This window comes from Phyllostomus hastatus, unplaced genomic scaffold, assembly GCF_019186645.2.
Source record: "Phyllostomus hastatus isolate PE091 unplaced genomic scaffold, TTU_PhHast_1.1 phas_contig_17, whole genome shotgun sequence".
NCBI classification, from domain to species: domain Eukaryota; kingdom Metazoa; phylum Chordata; class Mammalia; order Chiroptera; family Phyllostomidae; genus Phyllostomus; species Phyllostomus hastatus.
Genome location: NW_025333664.1, coordinates 19,053,503 through 19,079,048, shown reverse-complemented (window position 1 = coordinate 19,079,048; position 25,546 = coordinate 19,053,503). Strand labels below are relative to the sequence as shown.

The 25,546-nt window shown below is 40.9% G+C and overlaps 1 protein-coding gene across 8 annotated transcripts in view; it reads right to left on the bottom strand.

Annotated features, from left to right (window-relative positions):
* Positions 1-730: 730 nt before the first annotated feature.
* The window catches only part of NCOA6 (nuclear receptor coactivator 6), an 87,625-nt gene continuing 62,809 nt past the window's right edge, over positions 731-25,546 (bottom strand). For 5 of the 8 annotated variants that reach the window (XM_045832653.1, XM_045832652.1, XM_045832656.1 and 2 more), the window contains 5 exons: positions 20,754-23,777; positions 17,799-17,867; positions 14,865-14,901; positions 11,021-11,169; positions 731-1,298 (listed from right to left, as the gene is read on the bottom strand). In XM_045832653.1, the coding sequence (XP_045688609.1) occupies positions 1,255-1,298; positions 11,021-11,169; positions 14,865-14,901; positions 17,799-17,867; positions 20,754-23,777 (3,323 nt within the window). In that variant the 3' untranslated portion in view covers positions 731-1,254. The remainder of the gene's footprint in view (positions 1,299-11,020; positions 11,170-14,864; positions 14,902-17,798; positions 17,868-20,753; positions 23,778-25,546) is intronic. The other 3 variants (XM_045832655.1, XM_045832658.1, XM_045832660.1) reach the window with 3 other exon arrangements.

Genomic DNA, 25,546 nt, shown 5'->3' with positions numbered 1-25,546 from the left:
GCTCCAAGCACCTGAGTCCCTGAAGGTAGGTAGTGGTTAGGATGGGAGAAAAGTAGCTGGCTTGTAGACTACACCTTTTTAGATAAGAATTGAGCCAGGGAAGGAAAAACATGGGCGTGTAGATGGTAAGTCACCCTTAAGCCTGATGCAGATGTTACAGAACAGTCAAAGAATGGAATGTCATGGACATTTTTCAAGTATATAACATAATGACTGCTTTTATGTGGGAACTGCCACATCTAACCACAGAACTGGACTGAAGGTGGAAAGCTGAACTAGACTAGGCTAGATTCTTGATGCTGTTATAAAGAATCTTGCTGGTCAGGCTGGGCTGATCTCTTGAATGAAGGAGGTATAAACCGTTGTTTGAGAGCAATCCATCATGTGCCTGGAGAAGCAGTTGTACAAGGTGAAGAAAAAGTGCTATCTGGGTTGCTGATGGCTTCCTGTCCCTAGAAAATCCTGGGTGGCCTTTGATCCTCTCAATTATTTGCAATCAAAAGAAATTTGACCAACATATAAAGTGCCCAGGATAGTGTTGCACAGGGCTAGTTTCTGGAAAGCCAAGAATGAGTTGAGTAAGCAAGAATGTTACATTTTCCTCAGCTTGCCAGGTGCAATCAGGACAATGTGGGATTCTAGTTCATGAGAAGGCTGTTCCTATTCATTTATGATCCAAAGAAAAGAGCTTGCTCACCCTATAATCCCTCACCAATAACATACGTTTATGTTCTAGGACAATGACATTTATTTAAACACATTCAGTATTTCACATTGTACAAATCCTTAGATTCTCTTTATTCACTGGTCCATTTCTACAACAAATACATCCAAAACACTATATAATAAAATTATTTACATTTCCAGATGAGACGATTCCTTTTGCCCACCCCACCCCCCGCTACTGCTATTCACACAGTACTTCCACAGCACAATACATCATTAGAAGATCTAAAAATGCTTACCCTGTACTCTAGGCTGCTTAGGAAATGTGAAAACTAGTAACAGAATCGCATTAGCTCCTCTCAATACATGGCAACATTTTAGAAACCTTGAACTTCATCAACACCAAAAGGGTTCAACAATTCTGCTTTCCTCATTGCACTTTATGAAACAGGTTGCAGGGACTAGGAAAAGGGCCACATTATTAAAATGACTAGCTGTACAGAAATGGATTTTAAAAAGTCACAGCTGAAAATTGTATTTTGTAAAATTCACACACATTTACAAGTATCAAGTCGCTGTCCAGCTTGTTTACTTGGATTTTCTTCGCTTGGATTGCACCGCACTGGTTATGTCTGTGGGGGGAAAGGAAGGATATGGTCAGCTGAGGCAACTCTTTTCGCTTTTAGATTTTATTTATTTTTAGAGTGAGAAGAAGGGAGAAAGAAACATCAATTGGTTGCCTCTTGCACGCCCCCAACTGGGGACCTGCCCCATAACCCAGGCACATGCCCTGACTGGGAATCTGACCAGCGATCTTTCAGTTTGCAGGCTGACACTCAATCCACTGAACCACACCAGCCATGGCTGACGCAACTCTTCATAGCAGTGCCTTTTAGGCAGTCCGCAAGAACACGGGCTGACCTAAATGGAGCTCTGTTGGCTCTGAATCTAAGGGCCTCAGGAGGAACACTCACTGTGAAGAGGGTCTCAGGCTTCTATGAGAAGGGGTACAGCCCTGTGTACTAGAGCCTGGCAATTGGGGGAATGTGATTATAGGTGGTGGGAAATTAAGCACATGTACCTGTTTGGAAAAGTGGCAGAATGGGAAGAGCCTGTTTAGCTAGGCAGTTAACCCCATAATCTCCATCACCGGTTCCCATCGCCCAAAGAAATGACAGACAGACTAACAGTGCTTTTGTTGAGAAATCAATGAGCAATGTTAAACAAGTGAGTAAATTGTGCCAGAGTACAAAAACCAGCTTCTGGATCCCTTTTGGAGCCAAGCCATTGTTTTGTAGTAAGAAACCTCTTAACATTATTTTTTTTATTGATTGATTTTAGAGGGAGAGGAAGGGAGTGTGAGTGAGAAACACTGATTTGTTGACCCACTTAATTATGCATTCACGTTGATTATTGTATGTGTCCTGACCAGAGATCAAACCCACAATGTTGGTAGTATCAGGACAATGACCTAACCAACTGAACTATTTGGCCAGACCTGCAGCAAGCAACTCTTTTTGCCATGCTATAGTCAAAGTTTCTAAACAATATGACCATGACCCTTGGTCAGCAAGGGTCTACTGTGACCTAGCCAGGTATATATCATGGCTATGGATACATACAGGCATGAAAGCAATTCAGAGCAAACCACAGCCTGCTCTGCGAGCCCAGGTAAGCCTGAGAACTTCATGGAAGAGATGGAAACTGAATGATTTATACATATGATGACGTAATGGGAAAGAGTATGTTTTAATTTTATATTATCATAGAGTCTTAAATCAATTCAATCTTATATTTAAACCATGTTTCTAAAAAAAACTTTTTCACACAAGTTTTTTATAACAGAATACAATAGTTTGCTTTTGAAATGTAAACATTTAAAATCTCATATTGATCTTAAAATTCACCCTCATTCTTCATGCTGTTCCATAGTAGATATTTTGGTTTCAATATGAAAACAGTATTTTAAAATTACTTCCTACCAAAGAGAAAAAAATATTTCCTATCTAACACATTAATATGTAAAATGAATCAAGATTTATCCATTTCTGGAAATTAGACTGAATTTCCTGATGCTGAATATTAGAGTCAGTGTTCTAAGCAATTTTTCTTCTCTCTTTTGTATCCTACTTTGAGAACCCAGACTCAAAAGGGAGGCACAGAACACAAAAATTTTACTGTTCTGTTAGCTATAGTGATTGCTAACAAGTAAGGCTTTGATAACTTTCCAAGAAGTGACCTGTGCAATGTTTTGGGGCTTCTGTTCTTGGAAATCTCAATGTCACATATGAAAATTGAGTATTTTCTTGCTGAGGGGTCATGTTACTTGTGCCATGGGGTAGCATCAGTCTCTGATTTCCCATTAGTCTTTTGCCAATCAGAGGACAGTTAATCTAACCGGATGTTGATAATGCTGTTCATTTTAAGTCATGCAAACTAAGAGTCTCACACAACCAAAACTCCCCATAATCAATTCTTTTACTTCCAACACTGAAGCTTCATTTTCACTGTAGCAAATTTGTCATTTAAAGTAAAAATATAGTTCTGTCTTGACTGAGTGTTCATCTTTAGAAAAATGTCTGTTAATTAGGCCAACTTTGGAAGCTTCTCCTTTGTTGTGATAAGAAGGATCAAGTGGTGTGTCTGAAAAACACATATGTGGCTGGGAAAAGAGGTGAAGAGTGGGGATGGGAGGGGGATAAGCAACCTCAGGCTTTCCCTTCCCCCCTTTCCATCTGTTACTGCTCCAAAGCACCCAGAGATCTGGCAGGCTGCCTCTGCTTCTGAGGATGAATCAATGACTGCGGCCATGAGTAAACAAGTGATTTGTGGTAGAAACTACAAAATAATCTTTTAGTTGATACCAAGGTAGAGGATGGGAGTGGTGGTGTAGGGTGCACCTTAACACTTCCATGAGGAAAACATATCAATGTGATTCTGGTTTCTTATCACCTTCCCCAGCCAATTTGGGTCATAGAACAAACTCACTTTTAATGTCTTTATTAATTTTTCTAAAAAGATGAGTTTTCTGTTTTTTTATTCAGTTTTATACTCCTAACAAAATGTTACAGCTTTTAGTACTCCACTGAACAATGAAGAGAATTGAGAGGCGAACTCTTTAAGGTAAAGAATTCTAGGTGACTGGCGGTACATTCAGGGTAGGAATCAGGCCTGTTCCTGAAGGCTGCCTAGCTTATCTGACTGAGCATAGTCCCACAAGTAGTAACAGACAGGCAAAAAAGATCCATCACATATATCATTGAAAAATTCTCAGTTTTTTAAACCATCAAGGATTTTACAAATTAATGCAAAAATAGATATGCAAGGTCTGTCCAGAAGGTATCCAGCCACGTAATATGAAAAATAGAGACATTTATTGAAGAAGATACAAGAAATACTATACATAGGACAATTGATGTCTTAGTCTCCTTCAAAGTAGGTACCTTGGGACCTCACACAGTTCTCCCAATTGCTATCAGCTTCCCTGTCATATTTTCCTGAATCTCATCGATGGTCTGAAATCTCTTCCCTTCCAAATGTGATTTTAGTTTTGGGAAAAGGCAGAAGTCGCAGGGCGGTCACCTGGGTGGTTTGGTGTTTCATCAAAAAAACTCTGCACGAGATGTGATGCATGACTGAGTGCACTGTCATGATGAAGCTGCTAATCACCAGCTGCCCATAGCTGTGACCTTCTGAATCATCAAAACAGTTTGCGTGTGTGTGGAGAAATGTTCAAGCTTAATGCAAAATCTGATGCAGATTTGTTGCTTTACTCGCTTAGTCAATGGTGTCTATTGCCCCCCACTGACTAGTACAGGAAATAGTCATTGTTCACGCATGTGAGTTCCAGTCTACTCTTGTTGGCTGCCTGGTTACATCTCTGTCGTGCAAACCGTTCTCATTATATTAACAGTGCCTGGACTTTTCCCAGGCAGACCTCATGCAAATAGTTCAAAAACTAATAGTGGAGATATGTTACTCACATATTCATATTTCAGAAGCAACTATATAGAAGTAAAAAACTGGATCAATAACTTTCAGTCAGCTGTCCATTTTAATTTGCATTAAATTGTTAGAATTTTAGAAATTGACTTTGACTTTGCTCACTTCTTGTGCTTTTTACTGTACCACTTCTAGCCAAGATTTCTATTTAATTGTAAAAAAATTTTTGAAAATTTCCTTTCAAAATTTGCATGGCTGTTTTCTAAATGATGCTACAGGAGTGCAGTTTCACGCAGTTACTGTTCAGGTTTTTCTCTCATAAGATGTATCTAATTATGTCTGCTTATTTGCATTTGCACAATAACAACACTTCTGTTTTAAGTACATCTATTTACTCTGATTTGAGATTGGTGCTTCTCAAGTCACTGGTTGAGGGTAGGCTACAGCTTTCACCCCATTTTGCTGTCAGATGCATCTCAGAGGCCGCTGGGGCACCCACAGCTGCTGATGATTACAGGTTACTATGAACTTCCCTCATATTTGCCTATTTTCCCTGGTTTCTAACTCTAGCATTGAACTTCATGTTTTTTAACTACTAAGCCTTTTCCCCAGTTGAAAAATAATACAAAATTCTACACAGTCAAAAATAAATAAAGAATAATAAGGAAAACTAGAAAAAAAATTTTTCTGTGTTAATGAGGAACTCATGCTGGGACTGGAACTACCCATTTGCATACTTATAAACCATTTCTGATCAAGTGCAATTTTAAAAGGAGTTCACTGATTTGTGGGAGCCAATTTTTGTGTGTAACTTAAAATGTGTGTGTATGTGGGAAATTCAACCAACCAAAAACAAAACAACAGATTACAGCATGACCTATTAACCATGTGGGCCTCCCTGGACTTGCCCAGATGTCGTCCATCCCACCTGCTCCAATCTGGCAGTCTTGTAGGTCTTGGCCAGTGTGACACAAGTAAACTCTGTTCTCACAGCAGGAACATGATTAATGTCACACTGTAATTCAAAAGTACCCCAGTAATTCAAAAGTACCAATACTGCCCTGGCCAGGTGCTGTGGTTAGTGCACTGTCCCGATATGCCAAGGTTACAGGTACAGTCCCTGGTCAGAGCACATACAAGACACAACCAATGAATGTATAGATAAGTAGAACAACAAATCCATGTTTCCTTCTCTCTCTCTCTCTAAAAATCAATTTTAAAAAAGAATCTTTTAAAAAAGTACCAATACTTCTCATATAAACTCATAATAGTTCTTAACTTTCAAGATTCTTGCAAAAAACACACACTTTCTGATTTTGTTTGTGCATATATGAACAAGATCTTATGAGTACAAAAAAGTGAAACTTTTCCCCCTCAAAACTTTAAGGAGTACTGATCTGTAGGAAGAAGTCCCAGGTCCTCAGTACTGCGAGTGTCTCTGAGTTTGAGAACCATACATTTTAGAAACCAGCTTGATATTTTGTGATCACTCAAGTTATTTCATGAGTTTGGTTCACATATGGATACAATATAGCAGGCCAAATAATATACATATTTATTCTTTAATTTGGATTCAAGAGCTCTAACACTTAAAAACCAAAAGAGCTACAGCACTCATTTCTGATTTAAAAGGTAACTTATGCTAAGACAGCTAAGGACTGATAGATAGCCTGAGGGCTGAAGTGGAGATCTATATACAACTGTGATTCCTGGGGGCTGGCCAGAACTCTGCTGTCCTCTAGGGAGACATTTACTTAGCACTCCTCTGAAGATCACAAAGCTGTGAGTTCACTATGGCTTCTCTTAAGCCAGCTGCTAAGCCTCAAAGCATGGATGGGCCAGGTATTCCAACATAACTACCACCATCTTGGGATAATGTCCAGTTTAAGTAAACAGGCCTATTACCCACTCCTTTTTTTTTTTTTTCTTCAAGATTTTATTTATTTTTAGAGAGGGAAGGGAGGGAGAAAGAGAGAGAGAGAGAGAAACATCAATGTGCAGTTGCTGGGGGCTGTGGCCTGCAACCCAGGCATGTGCCCTGACTGGGAATCGAACCTGCGATACTTTGGTTCGCAGCCCGCACTCAATTCACTGAGCTATGCCAGCCAGGGCTTCCCACTCCTTTTTAAAAACAGGTTCCAGCTTTCCATTTCTTCTTGGCTGGCAGTTCTCTACAGAGAGGCTCTAATTTGGGCATCTCTTCTTAAGTGTCTCAGCTACTCCTTAGATTAATTCTTTCTGGTGCTTGTAAATGACAACCTTAGTACCTTGAGGCACCGAGGTCAGATAAGTTTCCAAAAATCTGGTGTGTGATATCTTTAAAGGCCAACACTTTTTTCCTCCTCTAAAAGTAATTATACACCATATGCTACAGATATAGTGGTAAGCAAAACTTTGATCTTTTGGGAAAGTGAGGGGCTAAAAGAATACACAGAATTGAGGGGAAACAGTTTTTCCCATAGAACTCCAGGAATCTTTTGTGCTCAAAGTTTCATACTCATATACTGAAAATGTGTTTTCTTCCAAACACGTTTGTACTGAGGAAATTATTCCCAGGGAGGAGGCAAAGCTGTTGGGTCCATATCTGTATCCAAAGTGGGGACACCTAAGAGGACACTGCCTGTAGTATACTATAGGGGACGGGGGTCTGCATCAGTGTGCAGGTATGCCTGGAGAGAAAAGGTCCCTCCCAACTTCTCCCCTCACTTTCTGGTGGGCCTTGAGGTAAGGTGACTCCTATACCCCTGTTTTACCTGTGTATGATCCACAGGCCTGTGGCCTATCCCCAGGGGGTCTTGTGAGGCATCATGAAATTCCTGCCCAGAAACACAACCTGCCAAAGACAGCTGAGTTCTCAGGTCAGTGTCTGGTGTCTGGTGTCGGTGCACCACAACCTGCTCTGGTTTTCAGGCTGGCACCTCAATGTCACTTGACTGTTTCTCAGCAGCCCTGCTGATATCAGGCAGTTGGTGGGGATCCTAGCTCTTGACCAACCTGAGCTACTTAAGCTCAGTGCGTTTCCTGAGAGGATAAAGTATCAAACTCTCCCTCAGACCTGGGCCTTTGCACATGCTATAGCTTTTGCCTAGAATATTCCATTCAACCCCTATAGCTTGGATAATGCCTCCTCACTCTTTAGGTCTCAGCTTAAACATCATTTTCTATAGGAGGCCTTCTCTGACTTGGCAGAGGAGCAAAGCATCCCAGCTATGTGCTCCTACAGAACCATGTAATTGTGCTATCATAGCACTTACACTTGATGACATACTGTATGTATTAGAGTCTGTCTAGCTAGCATATACAGCTGACCCTTGAACAACGTGGGGGTTAGGGACACCAACCACGGCGCAGTTGAAAACTGTATAACTTAAATTGACCCTCTGCATCTGTGGATTCCCAGCTGCAGATTGAAAACAGTTGGTTCAATCTGCAGATGTGAAACCTGGGGAACACAGAGGGCTAACTGTATTAAAAAGATCCATGTACAGTGGACCCATGCAGTTCAAATCATGTGCTTGAGGGACAACTATAATTAATAAGATTAAGACAAAGACTCTAACTCCTCACTATTATATCACCAGAGCCTGGCATATATTAATTATTTAATTTATATTTGATAGATGGTTATTAATTTAATAATTACTGATTGTATACCTCTTTGTATTAGGCACCCTACTAGACACCACAGATACAGTGGTGGGCAAAACCAGACCTCTTCTGCTCTAAGAGTATTAATCACCTATCACATAAAGAAACATAAAGTTACAACTGTGATGTTATGAAGGAGAAGAACATGATGTCATGATTCATTGCCAGTGACAACTGAGCTAAGTAGGAAAAGTTGGATGTCACTGAGAAGAGAAGGAAGAGGAAAGAACACCCCCTGCCACAGGTGTAACATATACACAGGTATGTGATGAGAAGGATGAGTGTGGTATGTCTGATTTGCTGAGGGACATCAGATGAGGCTGAGAGAAGCTGATGGGCCAGGCCACACAGAAACTTGTGGTCCATGTTGACACTCTTAGGCTTAAATCCTAATGATAATGGTAAATCACTGAGGGGATTTAAGCTAGGACAGCAGTAAAGATGGGAAAAGTAGATGAATTTGGGCCACCTAAGATAAAATCAGCAGCTTTTCCTGATGGATGTGAGGGTGAGGGAGAGAGGTGTCAGGGAGGACTTGCCTAATAGACGGTGGTGCCATACTCCCTGAGATGGGGAACAATGGCAGAGCAACTGACACTGGGGATGAAAATCACAAGTCTGATTTCAGACATGTTGAGCCTGAGGTCATATTAAGGTTGTACATGCAGTCGTCTAAAGTCTCTAGAGGCCTGTACTAGAAATAAATTCATGAGTGGTATGTGAAAGGCTGTGACTAAAGGGGGGCATGAATGAGATAAGTTAGGAAGAATATAAGTTGAAGAGACAACTCTGGATCAAAGTTTGAGGAAACTGACATCTAATGTCTGGATACAGACACTGAGAAGGAGTAATCAGAATAGTCAGAAAGCTATTGAGAGTTCTGGGTCACAGAAGCCAAGGACAGAGTTAATTCAAAATGAAGATAGCCGTCAACAAAGAAAAATTATAATGTAAAGGTCTTGAGAAGGTCAGAGAAGACAGGATCAAAGGCACAAGTGGAGGAACTGGCCTTGGACTTGAGGAGGGACAGCTGCTCTATTAAAGTAGGAGCAAAGGAGGACACAGTAGATTTACATATTGGTAATAAGAGTTGAGGGAGTTCTATTTTCTTCTGTGAGGAGACAAGAGTCTCTGCTGAAAGAGAGGGGAGAAAGTAGGGGCTAGAGGTTTAAAAGCAGTAGAGAGCGGGAAAAGAGAGTTGACTGCAGAAACACAGAAAGATGGCTGGGCCCCATTCTTGAGGACCTATCTGAAGTGATAATGAATCACTTGTTATGTTCTTTTATCCAACACTGCTTTCTGTTCTTGTGTACACACACACAACACCAAGTTAAATGAACTAACAATTAAAGGGAGGACCAAACAGAAGTCTAAGTAACAACAAATTTAAGGCATAGATGCAGAGATGAAGGACAAAGTTGTGGTAAGGCTCCCATTCTTCTACTTGACCTACAAATATTGAATTGGCCAAAAAGTTCGTTCAGTTTCAAAGTAAAAATAAAAGACACATTTTTTCATTTTCACCAATAACTTTATTGAACAACTATTCACTGTTTTGTTCCACTACCTTCTGCCATCTTTTAGGCAACTTCATAATTCCACCTTCCCAAAACTTTGTATTTTTTTTGAGCAAAGAACAGTTCCAGGTGCCTTTTGCACTCTTCCAAGGAACTAAAATTTTTTCCATTAAGATAATTTTGTAAAGACCAAAATAAATGGAAATCCACAGGTGCCATGTCTGGTGATTACGGTGGATGAATCAGAACTTCCCAGACAAGCTGTAACAGTTTTTGCCTGGTCACTAAAGAAACATGCAGACTTGCATTATCTTGATGGAAGATTATGTGTTTTCTGTTGACTAATTCCAGATGCTTTTCATTGAGTGCTGTTTTCAGTTAGTCTAACTGGGGGCAGTACTTGTTGGAATTAATCATTTGGTTTTCTGGAAGGAGGTGATAGTAGAGGACTCTCTTCCAATCCCACCATATACACAACATCACCTTTGGATGAAGACTGGCCTTTGGTGCAGTTGGTGGTGGTTCATTACACTTGCCCTGCAATCCCTTACAATTCTCATTATTATAAAATATCCACTTTTATCAACCATCATAATTTATTTTAAAAATGGGACGTTTTCATTACGTTTAAGTAGAGAATTGCCTGAGAAAATACAGCCAAGAAGGATTTTTTGCTTAATTTATGTGGAACCCAAACATCAAAGCAATTAACATAATCAAGCTGGTGCAAATGATGTTCAATGCTTGATTTGGATATTTTGAGTATGTTGGCTATCTCCTGCACGGTATAACATTGATTGTCCTCAGTTAATGTCTTGATTCAATCGCTATCAACTTCATCTGGTCTATCTGACCATGGAGCACCATCCAGAGAGAAATCTCAAGCATGAAACTTCATAAACCACTTTTGACACATTCTATCAGTCACTGCACCTTCTCTATACACTGCAGAAATCTTTTTTTGAGTTTCAGTTGCATTTTTATCCTTCTTGAAATAATAAAGCATAATATGCCAAAAATGTTGCTTATTTTCTTTTATCTTCAATATTAATATGGCTACACAAAAATTCACCAATTTTGATACATTTTTAAAAAATGCATGCTGATATAACAGCGGTCACAATACAATCTAACAAATTTGTTTCAAATGAAATTAAAGACAACTAAGTGCTACTAGAGCCATTGTATGAAAAAAAAATGAACAAACTGTTTGGCCAACCCAATAGTACCCACACCCCACTGCTAACCTTTAGTAGAGCTGGAGGCTGAAGCAGGCCGAGAGGATCGCTTCCGATGTCCATTTTCCATACTTTCAGAAGCCACAGTTGGTTCTTCAGTTCGGGAATTTCTCCGGCTTGGGGTTTTGGACTTTTCAATGATCTCTTTGGGCTCACTGCTGACAGACAGAAGCACAAAGTTTCCAAGGAGGTGAGGGAATCAAGTCACACAAAAATGTGCTCTTCAGATAGAGTTTCATTCATAAGGCAGGAGAACTACACAGTTATTCTGGAGAGAAAATATTCCACTCTGGGACAATGAGCACAGTTACCTTCTATACTACTGACAATTTAAGAGTGAGTCTAGTTTGTTACCTTAGTAGAAATAAAAACTAAAGTATAATGCTGGTGAAATTGTGGAACACAGGTAAAAGACATCAGAACTTCACAAAAAATCCCCCAACTTTCTCATCCATTTTCCTAAAATAATAATATCCTCCCTCAAAAGTTAACAGTACCTAAAATCTAGGAAATTACTAACATACTGGCATTTACTACGAACCTGGTGTAGTCAGATAATGGCTTATTACAAGTCACATTACAGAAGAATATACAAGGAAATGTATTCACAATACAATGATGGATATATTGATTATCCCTACTTCAATCTCCTTTTTCTTTTTTATGTCTCCCTTCAATCCCCTTTTTAATTATGCAAAGATTTGTTTTATTAAGATTTTATTTACTTACTTTTAGAGAGAGGGGAAGGGAGGAGAAAAGAAGGGAGAGAAATGTTGACGTGTGAGAGAAACATCCATCAGTTGCTTCTCACACACCTCCAACTGGGGACCTGGCCTGCAACCCAGGCCTGTGCTGACTGAGAATTGAACTTGTGAACTTTCGGTTTGCAGACTGGTGCTCAATCTACTGAGCCACACCAGCCCAGACAATATGCAAAGATTTTAAATTGGTAATATCTAGTATTATACTGAGGGTAAATGGACAAAAACTCCTGATCGAGTGTAAAGTGTATAACCCAGTGGTACTCAACAGGGGGCAGTTTGGCCTCTTAAGGAACATTTAGCAATGTCTAGAGATATTTTTGATTGCATGACTTGGGACGGGCAAGGCAGAGTGTGGAATGCCACTAGCATCTTTCAGTGGAATCTACCAGGGATGCCACTAAACTTCCTGTAATGCATTAAGACAACTTTCTCCCATCCCTAAAGAATTATCTGATCTAAACTATCAATAGTGCTGAGACTGAAACACCCCGGTGTAATCCTCGGGCTCAGCAATTCTATTTTTAGATGCCTAAGGAAACCAATCTTTTTACAGAGCTCTACTTATACCAGGATGTCAAAGCATTTTATTCATATCAATGAAAACAGAAGACCTAAATGCTTAACAATAGATTAATTAATTAAATCATGGTACATCATATGCATTCTTAAAAAATCACATTGTAAAGGTTACTTAATGATAAAAACTGTTCATGCTATCATGGTGGGAAAAAAATGTTACCAAGATTATAAATAGTATAATCCCATTTTCATTACAATATATATTGAGTATATATATAACCACATAAGAGTGAATGGGTGTGATACATGCGTGTGTGCGCACACGCACAATGTACAGCATTTATACATAAACAGTACATATTTAGATATAACACAACACATTATGTGTATATGACACTAGATATAGTGTTTACATAAAACATTCTATCTCTATCTGTACATATACTCTGTGAAGAAGACTAGAAGATAAACTAAAATATACACAGTGAATATTGTTGAGTCACAGGAATACTGGTTGACTGGTGAGTAATTTTTCTTCTTTGTAATTCTCTGATCTGAATTTCACATTTTTTAAAAAACAGATTTTATTTATTTATTTTTTTAGAGAGGGAAGGGAGGGAGAAAGAGAGAGAGAGAGAGAAACATCAATGTGTGGATGCTGGGGGCCGTGCCCTGCAACCCAGGTATGTGGCCTGACTGGGAATCGAACCTGTGACACTTTGGTTCGCAGCCCGCGCTCAATCCAGTGAGCTACGCCAGCCAGGGCTTGAGTTTCACATTTTTTTAAATAAACTTTTTACTACTTTCATGGTATAAAAAAATGCATGTTAAAAATCATTAGGAAAAAAAGCAGCTGATTAAATTTATTTATAATGCACAGAACTGAAACAAAAATAATGTAACAAAACTACAAAAAAATGGTGAATGGGATGTCTCCTCTCGGAAGTCCTCCATGACCTCTCTCCCTAGGTGGAGTTGTCTGTTCTGTGTTTTAGATACATAGTCTGTATCTGGCATCAGACTGTACAGCATGTTTTATTTTAATGTCTTGTGCCTTTCAGTAGATTGTGAGCTCCTTAAGGTCATGAACTATGAACTATAACCTACCAACTATCCCTGCCCCTCTACTCCTGCCAGAGGACCCTTTGCTGCTAGTGGCATTATGGCTGGGAATTTAGCCACACTGTTCACTACCTTAGTTGTATGTGTAGTAACTGCCCCAAAAGTCAAGGTAAGTCAAGGAGAGGTGAAGCTGAAGCTGGGGTGGAATTACAAGTCAGGGAGATTTACACATCCTGTTAGAGTGGTGAGGACAGGTTTCTGGCCAGGAGCCTAGAAAATGGTCAAAGCTGCTGAGGAAGACAGATCCCTAATGGAAAGGCTTCTTTCTCCTGGCAAAACAAAAGCCACAGCACTACTGTTCTGGTGTTTATATGGTCAATGTTCAGGCAGCTCTAGAAACAAATGCCCACAGGGTACTTTTGGTCATTATGTGCTTTCTCTAGCCACATAATTAGTGTATGCTTGAGAAATGCAAATGAATTCAATTATTAGCCCAATAGAAAAACCAAACCAAAAACAAAAACACCTACATAGGCAAAGTAGTTTAGTAGAAATGGCAATGAATTTAGAGCCCTAATAACAGGGGTCAAGTCTTAGTATGAATTTATTGGCCATGATATGTAATTCTCTCTAAGCTTCAGATTCTTGATTTATAAATCTCTATCTTGTCCCCTATAAAACATTAATGAAGTGTCAGGGCTCTGGGGTCAGAAGGCCTGGGTTTGGATCTTAGTCTCACCATTGACTAAATGTTATCTTGGGTATTTTAGCTAACCGTTCTGATCTGTAGGTTCCTTATCTGTAAGAGAGAATTTACTTTCCTAATAGATATTGTGAAAATTAAATTAGATAATATCAATACATCTATAGGGCTTGTAGCCCAATGCATGCCATGGAATAGCATTCAAATAAATGCTGGTATTATTACCACTTCACAGGGCAGATATGAGGATTAAATGAGAGAATGATTGTGAATGTGTTTTACAAACTAAGCTGATGTACAAATATGAGAAATTCTTTAAAATGTTATCTAGTGCATTCCTACATTAAAAAGGAGTGACTTTTGGACCCTCCTCTCCCATGAGGTTGAAGCCACATTTGGTAGGTTATTGTGGGACATCACAGGATAACAACAAAACAGCATGGGTTTGAGGGTCAGACTGTGCCTGGCTTTTTCTCTCTTCCTCCTTGAGAATCAAACAGCTATACTTTGGAAGGTGTTGCAAGGACTATCATTAATGACAATGACAGCAAAAACTCCTATATATTGAACATTTACCATTTATTTACTATGCCAAGTGCTGAATGTTATCTCATTTAATTTTCAAAACAATCATGAAAGGTAAAAATTTAGCCACCAGGTTTTATTAAGAAAAATGTCATCTCTGAAAGGTTAGGACTCACGACAGCTCCCTACTTTAGAAGAGGTTTAAAGGCTGAGAATGCAGATACCCTTCCAAGAGGTTTATGCCAGGTTCATGCTAAGTCTGCAGAAATATTCATCTTACCTTTGTCCAGAGACTATGGCAGCATTTGCCTCGAGTTCTGTAAAAAATACAAAAGACAGAAATGAGATGTGCGAGTGTCTGGTGTATATGTCCACAGGGAGAAGCTAGGTGCTCATGAGATTCTGAATGCCTTATTTAGGCTAACATATCTCTATGCCCAGCAGTATCTTCACTCTACAAGGTATGGAGACAGAGCTGGCACAGACACAGCTAGATTGTCTGAGGCATAAGATGCTTACTTGGTCTATTTTTATTTCTACTCCACACTCTGAAATAATCCTGTTTGGATCAACAGAACTAAATTCACATTGCCTGGTTCATATTTCACCCAGGTATAACTAGGTTAGTAAAATAAGCCTTTTCCTCTCATATAGAAGAGATTATTTTCATTCTTAAAATATTTCCACCCTCTGGACACTTTTTTTTTTAAAGACAGTAATCTTCCAATATGTCTTAGACATCTATTAAGAATGCATTCTCCCTCAAAGGTCTTCCTCACAGAATTTTAGAGGGCAGACTGCCTTGTTTTGAGATATGGCCTACAGGCCCTATTCCTCAACCTCCCAGCAATGCCCTCAAGAAAGGAAAATCTCAGTAACTTGTCTATCAACATTTTGATTAAATAAGCATCCTAAGGTTTACCAGCAGAAAAACATCGTCCTCCATTATATGCCTTTAGGTAGTTTCATCTTTTCTAATAGACTTCCCTGATACACCAGATAGCAGTGATCTCTCCTGAGCTCTCACAGCTCACAGCCCTGTCCCTGTCCCTGCTTTTAGGGAACTCAGCACCTCAGTCTCAGTGTACATGTCTAACATGCCCTACTGGTTATATGGTAACCTCTTGAAGGCAATTAAGCTAGGTACCTAGGTTAAAATTTTGAACTCATTGCTTATTAGCCATGCAACCTTGAACAAAGTACTTGACCTCTCTGTGCTCAATGCCTTATCTGATAAACACTTTACCCACTTTAAAGTTAAGAAGATTAAACAAAATGTCACATTTAAAAAATTTAGTACAGTACCTGGTTCTTAGTAATACTGCAGTATTAGCTATTATTATTATTGCTATGATGTTCATGTTGATGCAGCCTTCACATGAGGAGGAGGGACTACTCTGCCTTTAATGCAAATAAATGCTGGCAGAACAGAATCCTCGCCTCTCATCATCTACTTAGCTCCCCATATCTCATCCACAAAACCTGAAAACTCCTACCCAAGAAACAGATACCAACTCATTGAGTCTCTGTTGCCTTGCTGGTTCTGCTGGAGCAAAGAAATTTAGGTAATGTGCACTCAAAAATGAAAATGGCTCATCAAAAGAGTGATTTTTAAAAAAATCTTGATTAGCTTGCTGTTTTGGAACTAAATTCAATCCTTTTAAGACATCTAACACTGTCACAGTTCATTCAGGTAAGTCTGGATCAGAGGGGTTGGTGGACGCAATTAGTGGCTTTGGGGGTATTTCAAGGAAATTTATTTAAATCAAACTTTTAAAAGGAAGAGGATCCTTGGGCCAGTTATAGTCTGAAGAGGACATATATGGTAAAGCCCATTTTCTGCAGAAAAAAGTTGGGACTGACTCATTTCTAGTTGCTTCTTTTCTCACCCAAAATAAGGTTTACCATCTACCCACTTCTCTGAATAATTTGTTCCATTTTCACTAATGTCAGGTATCATGTGGCCAGTTCGTAGCTAAGGAAGTCTGGGTGGCTGAAATGTTTTTGCTTGTTCATTTTTTCAGAGGCCTGATTTTACCCAAAAAGTGTGGAGTATAAAGTCCTATCCACCACACAGGACAGACCACCCTGAAGCAGGTTTAAAACATAAACACAGCTCTGACAGGTGTGGCTCAGCTGGCTGGGCATCAACCCGCAAAGTGAAAGGTTGCCAGTTCGATTCCTGTTCAGGGCACATGCCTGGGTTGCTGGTTCGGTCCATGGTTAGGGCATGTACGAGAGGCAACTGATTGATGTTTCTCTCTCATGTTGATGTTTCCCTCTCTTTCTACCTCTCTTCCCTTCTTTCTAAAAATAAATACATAAAATCTTAAAAAAAAAAACCATAATCACAAGTTATACCTTACTTTTACTGGCTTAGACTTACAAAATTAAACATGGGTGTGTTTCTTTGCCTACAAATTTTGTCAGGTGTACAAACTGTGCTGTAAATGAGATTCTAATGTCCTTGCGGAAGCAGTCATACTTTATCTTTTTTTTCCTGGTACCCCTCGAATGACCTACAGTGACAATGACCCAGGCAAGAGTAAACTCTAACGTACCTATGGTATTTATCTACTTTGGCAGTGCTGTTATTGCCATCAAGATCCTCATGCATCCAAAGCTGACCTAGCATCCCACAGCTATTATTTGTCAGATTTCCATGGACTCCACCTTCCAGAAACACCATCCCTAGTGCTATTTACAGTGTCTTGGTCATAGGAAGAAACTTAATGCCATCCACAGATGACTGAAATGACTTGTCTCCCTGAAGGAATGGCTACCTCACTGTAGCAAAGCTCCTTGAAACAAGCTTCTGCTCCTGTCATGATAATGCAATTACTATGTGCAGTAATGCTGTCACCCCAGTGAGTTACCATATTCCAGTCCGTCAGCTGCCAGCTATGAGTGTCAGGGTTATGGAACAGGGCAAACTCTGCAATGGAAACTACCCATGGTGGGGTGGCAGACAGACAATGGGCACTGAGATGCTCTTCTTGGGTTCTCTGGCTGACACCAGGCATGTGTAAGAGAGTAAGCTGCTCGGGAAGAAAATAACCTTAAATAGTACTGCACAAGCTCTGCCACTCAAACAAAGTCTGTTTGAAGTAAACTCATAAGAAGCGTCAGCCACCTCCTGGCACACTGAGCACAGCAACAGTTCCTCCACACGTAACCCATTCCACGTCAAGACTTTTTCTAAAATGTGCCTTACCTGGTCTGGCAACAGACCCCTGCAGTGCTGTGGTTGGAGTTTCCTTTGGGACTAAACTCTGTGAAGGGGCTAAGGTAAGAAAAAAAAATACAGTCCTTTTATTTTCCTTTCTAGACCAAACAGAAAGCATTGACTGAATCAAGGGCTAAGCAAATGCTGAAATACACATACTCTTAGAGGATAGCACTTGAGATTGGCTTTGAAAGTACATTTCAAATCTTACTTAAACAATTAACACTCAGTAGTAAAGACTACCACTAGGGATATTTGTTTTTCCTTTTTGTGTGTGTAAGGATCAGGGAAGGAGGGTCCATGAGGACAAGAGCATGCATAATTTTTACTTCTTGGGATCACATTCTATCCAGTCTCTAAAAAACCCAAAGCATACCTTAGTAGGCAACCCAAACCACTTTCAGAGGAACAACTGATCACACCATTCACCTTACCACTTAAAAAATTGTCTCATACCTCTAAAGACTACACTCCTTGAGACCTGAAATGAATCACATAATTTATTTTGTACTTTCCTACAGCACCTAGCAAGACTGATGCACAGAAAGCAGATACTCAATTCATACTTAACAAATCAATTTGTTACTTATCTAACAGGTAAAAGAACTTACTAAGGCACTGTGCCAAACACCCTTAGAGAACAAATTACATCCTTTTTGCTGATCAGGAACTCAATCTAGAATTAAAGGTAACTAACATACACACATGTGGTACACTGGAGTGCACTGTGATGTTATATGAAGACTGATAAAATTATAAAGTGCTGCAGGAGTCCAGAGCACGGGAGATCTATTGCAAACTGAGCAGTTTGAAGGTGTATTAAAAGGAGAAATACAATTAGGCTTTGAAGGACAGAGAGAACTTAGGCCCTTAAAGAGGAGAGGAATAGAACACACAACATACTCTAGAATGGAAACTTCTTGGATCACATGGTAAAGACCAAGGGCCTAGATATGCCAGTCACTCAAAGATATGTCCTCCCAAACTGACACCTCAGGCTGAGAGCCTAGATGAACTGCAAAAGTTTTACCCTCTTGTAGAAATTACGAATTTTGTAGATCTCTCTCCCACCTTGGTAAGAAGTCAATAATGCATTTATAGTAAGAATTTATTTTGAATGCTTACCTGATAAAGCTCAAAACTATAACTTAAGTTGTACTTTTAACTCCAGTACTAATTTCTCACACTTTCAAGGTAAAGGTCCCTTGAAAAAAGAATGGAAACAATCTTAACTAAAATTGAGAATTTTTCCAAGTGCTAGTTCATCTTCCTAAGGCTCACATATTTCTCTAGGAATATATATGATCCAGATACAAATATTTTCTAATCATGCCATCATTATTCTCTTGGTGTTAGAGGGAAAAGTTCCCTGAAAGGAAGTGGAATAGAAACGCTTAATAGCAGAGACTGTATTTAAGTCATACCAAGTTGCTTTTCAATTCTTAGGGCTCACCTACCTCAACAGAACTAGAACCCAAACCCTACAGCACCTAGCCCTGTGAAGTCACTATCTCCTACATGGGCCCCGAACTCCTTAAAGGCCTTTAGCCCTCCCTGTATCTCGAGCTTTGAAGTAAGAGGCAGAGAGAAAGAAGGGGAATTAACCATTCCAGAGCTCTACGAGGCAGTGTGCTGGCCCCTTTATGCTAGGCTCATTGAATCTTTGTATAAATTCTGGGAGGTAAGAATTACAATCTCCATTTTACAGGTGAAGCATATGGGCTTACAAGAGGTTAAGGAATTTATCCAACTGTGATTGGTAACCAGTGAAGCTAAATTTGAACTCTGATCTTACCCTGAAGCTTGTGTTCTTTCTGCCCCTTCTCCTGGGTGCTTACCACTCAGGAGTAGGTACTTGAAGTATTTTGGCTGCATGAACAAGACAGGTGCTCTTAGCTGGCCTAGGACACAGCAGTGGTCCTTCCTAGGTTTGGCAGAGTGTAACTGATTCCACCGTAGGGAAACAGAGCTTTTGAATCACTTAAGATTCACAGAAGGAGGAACACATTTGCATGGGTGAGGGGGAAGGGAAGAAGGGGAGGTGTAAGGACACCTATGCATTCATCATTAAGCCACCTTAACACTGGAAATAATACGAACTAGATACACATAAACGAAACGGTCTAATTTACAGAGAGACTTCATCAAAAAGAAACTGGCAATAATTTTGTTTTTACCATTTACTAAATGATTACTATACTCAGGTCTTGTGCTAACCATGATATATGCATTATCTTATTGAATGCTCACAACTGTTGTTCCCATATTACAAAGCAGGAAACAAGTTTGGAGTGGTTAAGGAACTTGCATTAAGCCCACACAGCTGATAAATGCTGGTGCTGGGATACCAACCCAAGCCTACTGTCTCTCAAACACCTTGGTCCTCCTATGTCTATTATCATGAAAACTGATTTCCTGGAAATTTCTCCTCTGGAGCAGCCACTCAGGAGAGAATAGTCTCTGGGACAGAGTACAGTGAGGAAGGGTATATGAGAATCCTGTTTTGAAACTGTTGAGAGCAAGCCTTTACCATGGTTAAGAAGAGCCTGAAGAAGTTGCTCACACTTAAGGCACAATGTCAAACCAGAGGTTCTACTCTATACACTTGGAACAAATACTGAACTCCTCTGAGCTTCAATCTACTCACCCACAGAACAGGATTAAGGCTACCTAACAGTTTGATATGAAGATGATATGCGATAATGTATGTAAAAGGCTTCCTTGTAAAATGAAAAACTATGTAAATGAAATGTATGTCACTATTTCAGGACCATGTTAATCAATGTAAGCTTAACATGGGACTTTAAAAGTATATTTTCCCAATGCACTTCTAATAAATGAAACACCACTATTACTATTTAGCCCATTCTTCTTCCTGCAACTAGAAAATGAGCCATGCTTTCTTTTGTGGGACAGGAGATGATGCCAGGCATGAGTACATACCTACACTGGGTAGAAGCTCTTGATGGGATCCCACCTTCTCCTCCACTAGGCCACCTGCAAGTGGCTCAGATGCTATGCCAACATGATTGTTTTTTGTGGTCGGCGCCGCAGAGATGAGCTCAGAGGGTACCAGAGTGGTTACAATTGAGCGTACACTTGTGGGGAGAGTATTGCCAGGTAAGCTGGGTCCTGCTGAGGCGGAGCCTGAGCCCACAGGGCTAGAGGTCATTTTTAGCAGAGTGGGTGCTGGGGGCGTTGGGGTTTTACTGTCCAGCTCTGTGGGTAACTGCTCTGTTCCCACGAGCCCTGGAGCTGTGGTCTCTAGCCCATGGCCTTCAGTTTCTCCTTCTGCACCATATTGCTCTTCCCCTTTTTCAAGAGAACCTGTAACTTTCTTACAGGCCTTGGTCAGCAAAATCTGGCCGATTTTGTCCACTTTTCCTTTGCCCTTACTAGATGAAACTGGGCTTCGCCGGTTGACAGAGGAGCCTGGACTATTGGTCAAAAGGGGAGAAACCACTGTAGTTGACTGTGAAGAGGGCAGAGGGCTTTGATCTGCTGAGGTGCTCACCTGAGGACTAGCCTCATCTGGATTCAATTCTTTCACTTGCTGGACAGGGGGATGAGGAGGGACAACTGGAGAAGCTGTACAAGGCGGGGAAGGAAGCTGAACAGGGGTGGCTCGTGAGTTTAGGACCAAGGGTCGACCTGCATGTATATTTGGAGCAGGAGTACTGGAAGGCGTATTGGACGGTACAGGTGCAGAAGAAAATTTTATGTTCTGAGGTATGTGTAAAGGGCCAACGACTGCAACGGAGGGAGGCATCAAGCCAGAGTTGGTTGTCAGTGGGGCTGCAGGAACTGTGCTTGGCTGCGATCCTTTCATAACCTGAATTATTGAAGATGAATTGATAAAGACAGGTGTAATGAACTGAGGTCGGGCATTAGGCTGAGCAGCTGACTGTCCCTCAGAAACCATAACCTTGCTACCCATATTGGGCATTGTGACGACTGTTGACATTAATGCAGATTGCAGGTGAGTTGGCAGAGCTGCTGATGTGTTAGCTGAAGTTGTGATGGGATTGGAAGTTACGAAAACAGTTATCTGATTTGGGGGTAAAGGAGTGGAAATGGAGGAAGAGCTGACAGGTCTTGAGATTACTGGAGGGATGCTTGATGCAACATTAGAATTGACCTCACTCAATTCTGGATGCACAAGGGTTGAACATGGCTCATTATTGTGAGGTAAATTTAGGGAATTTGAGGGTTCTTTAGAAGACGGATCCTGCAGTGTGGGAATGGCAGATGCTTTTTTCAGATCCTCCCCAGAAACTACTGGAGGTGTTACTTCCACATCTGTAAGCCCAGGGGGTTTAATGGTCACATTAGGAGCTCCAGAGTTGTCAAGAAGTTGACTTAATGATGTTGGTGCTTCCCTCATAGCAGGAGACACCATATTTTTGTTCTCTTCAACACTGGGGAGTTTGTTAGGATCCGAAGGTTGCACATCGTTTTTGGATTGATCTTCAGGCACAGCCATTTTAACTTCTTGGGCAGGTACTGCTTTTAGCTCAATGTTTACCTGCTCCTTCCTACCCTGGGAATTCTGGCAATCGCTGTCCTGAGGCACATTCAAGCTCTCCTTGTTATCCTCAAGAGTGCCCCCCACGGCAGCCACAGGCATGGTAGAATTCTGAGGATTCAGCACGCTGTTGTTAGGAAAGCTCCCAGGTACAGGGGGATTGGCCAAAGGAGTAGGACTGACCAATACATTTCTTGGCAAATCCACGTTCTGCAACAGGGTTGCATTTGTTTGAGAGGCCAGAGTAAGTTTAGGGCCTTTTGAATTTTGTCTCCCAGGACTTGGAGTGGTTTTCCTACTGGACCCAGGACTAGACCTGCGACTATTGCTTGGGCTTGCCCGTTTTGTTGCTCCAGAATTAGACTGCTTTCCAGAATTCACCACCACAGAGTCTAATTTGTGAGTCTGTGGGGCAGCAAAATTAGGATTATTCATGGTAAGATTTGAAGGTGCTTGCCCAATGGCCTTCAAAGTTGTTGGATTTAGGCCCTGTTGATCAAAGCCCCTGTTTAAATTTGGCCTAGGAGGTAAAGGAATATTAATCTGTGGGGGAAACAGTCCTGCTATGGAGGCATTGAGTCTTTCTGGCGATAGACTGATTTCTGAAGGTTCTGTACTGGGAGGGCGGTTGTTGGGTGTCTGAGGATAATAGGGCCTGGGGCTCGCTCTGTTTGGTGTCTTAGGCCTAGATGTTTGGGTTGGAGCAGTCACATTTGGAAAGTGGTGGCCATGAGAGCTAGGCAAGGAATTTATGGAGGGTTGCTGGGGAGTTGCACCTTGAGTTGCTGGAAGAGGAGATGGCCCAGGTTTGGGCACTGTCATCATTAACTGATTCTGGGAAACTACTAAATGTGAAGGCATGTTATTTGGGCCTCCTGAGACAGATGGTACTTCACTGCTACTTGCTTCAGGAAGTGAGGACATATCTCCCAGTGGTGAGCTGGAAGGATTCTGTGGGTTTTCCTGATATACTATTTTCCTTGAATTGCTTCCCAAAGGCGTATTCACAGGCATTGGCATTCTCTGTTTATCAGGTGACGGCGGCACAGAGACAGGTCCTGGTAAACTGACCATGACAGGCATGGTGCCACTCTGTTGCATGGGCATTCTCTGGGAATCTGGATTCAGGGGGCCTCTTGGGGGATGGACATTTTGGGAGACTGGAAGCCTAACTGATTTGGGGTCCTGCTGCATCATGAGCATCATCATCATTTGTTGTTGCTGTTGTTGTTGCTGCTGCTGCTGCTGCTGCTGCTGTTGCTGTTGCTGTTGCTGCTGCTGAGATTGTGGCTGACTGGGAGGTGGTGGCTGCTGCTGCTGTGGTGGTGGCAGTTGTGGCTGTGGCTGCTGCTGTGGTGGCTGTGGTGGGGGTGCCACATGCTGCATGAGCTGAGGAGGCATCTGCTGAAGGGGTCTCTGTTCAACTGGTTGAGAAGGATAACCTAAAACAAGCCCCCAAAATCAGGGAAGTTAGATTTTTAGCAAGAGAAGCTTTGCTACCTTTAGAGTATAGCCAAGCAATACTCATTTAGGTGGCACAGACTGTGCACAAACAGCTCAGGCATGCCCATTCCCGGGGTGCAGGGGCAGCCCCTCATTATTCAACATAAGCACAGGGCACAGTGCTTAAAGAAGCAAAAAGCAAAGCATCATGAACTGGAGTTCCTCAGTCTTTAGGGTCTCAACGAGGCCTTACTGTACTAAGACTCTGACAGACAGACAATCTGTGCTATGTACTGCAAATGGCCATGTTTATACCAGCCAAACATTTAGATGAAATGAGAACAACTTCATCAAGAGCAAGGAACTGACCACCCAGCACAGGAGTCTCGCGCAGGCATAAATATTTCACTGTATTTGTGAATGAAGTAAAGCAATTAGGATTCACTTTTCCTGTGAGCACAGATTACGTTTTTTTAAAGACTTGGTTTTGTTGAAAACTCCAGTATTGAAGGTAGCCTTTTAATTCTTTTAACAGAAGTAAAATGTGACTCTCTAGGATTCAATTCCTTAAGAAAGAGGGGATTTAAAATTACTCCAATCCATTGGCTCCACACACCATGCTGGATCCCTCAGGTTCAATCCTTTGGGGGAAGCCAAATTAATTAAACTGCCCTTCCAACGTAAATTAGTTTAATAAATAGATGAAACTAATAGAAGTTGATACACTCATTGAAAATAAATGAGAACACTGGAGTTTTTTTATGGATATTAATTTTCAATGAATCCACATTTGGAGAATAAGCCAGAAGCATAGCCCTCAGGAGTAAATAATAATTTTGAGAAAAGAACTCTGAGGGACAATGCCCTATAGATTAGCAGAAGTCAACATCTCAAATGGTTCTTTCTTTTGTGAAGACTTTACTTGGCTTTTAGAACCAAAACCTTATACGATTCCAAGAATAAAGATGGCTCACTGGGAAAAAGTGGGCATATAGCTGGGATACAATTTTGCAAACTAGATTTGTTCCATTGCTGCATGAAAAATACGTTTGGAAAGTTTTAAGAAGGTGCAGGAAAAAGAATGGTTGGCTCTGGCACTTGGAAGAAAAGCTGGCTCAAGATTTTCACAGACAGCTACCAAATGCTGCTGATCCACAGGGTCAGACCTGTGCTCAAGAGTGAATTAGTATCTTCTGGCCAAAGATTTCCATGGTGCCAATGAGTACAATGTGCAGAATCCAGTTTTGAAGATTTAAAAAAAAATCCTTTTTTGTTTTAGGCTTGAGTAACTCCTTTACACTTACAAAGCCAATGACATGGCATTTCCACAGGTTTAACTCAGGTTCCCATTGTAAGAAACTTGTAATTTCTGTAGAAGCCCCTTGATGTTAGGGCTATGACACAAATGCCTTGTATTTTTAAGATCAGGCCACCAGACAGTACAGTAAGTGCCAACAAGAGCAGCACAGACAATACAGCAGCCTCTCAAAAGTAACAGTTAAGGGCATGGCTGCTGTAACATTCCAGAAGCTAGAGGCAGCAGTCCAAATGACACTGATATAAGACAGATTGGTGTTGCCATGACAGAATGGTGGAGGGGAAAAGCCAGGACACACACAGTGCACATGACATAATCAAGAACCAATTTATTAATCAAGGAATGCAAACATGCTTTTAGGGGTCAGGCTGGTAGGAAAGAAGAGAAGTAGGCTGATAAAAGACAGAAGTAGACATGTGGACAGAGCCAAACTGCAGAGCAAATGCTCTG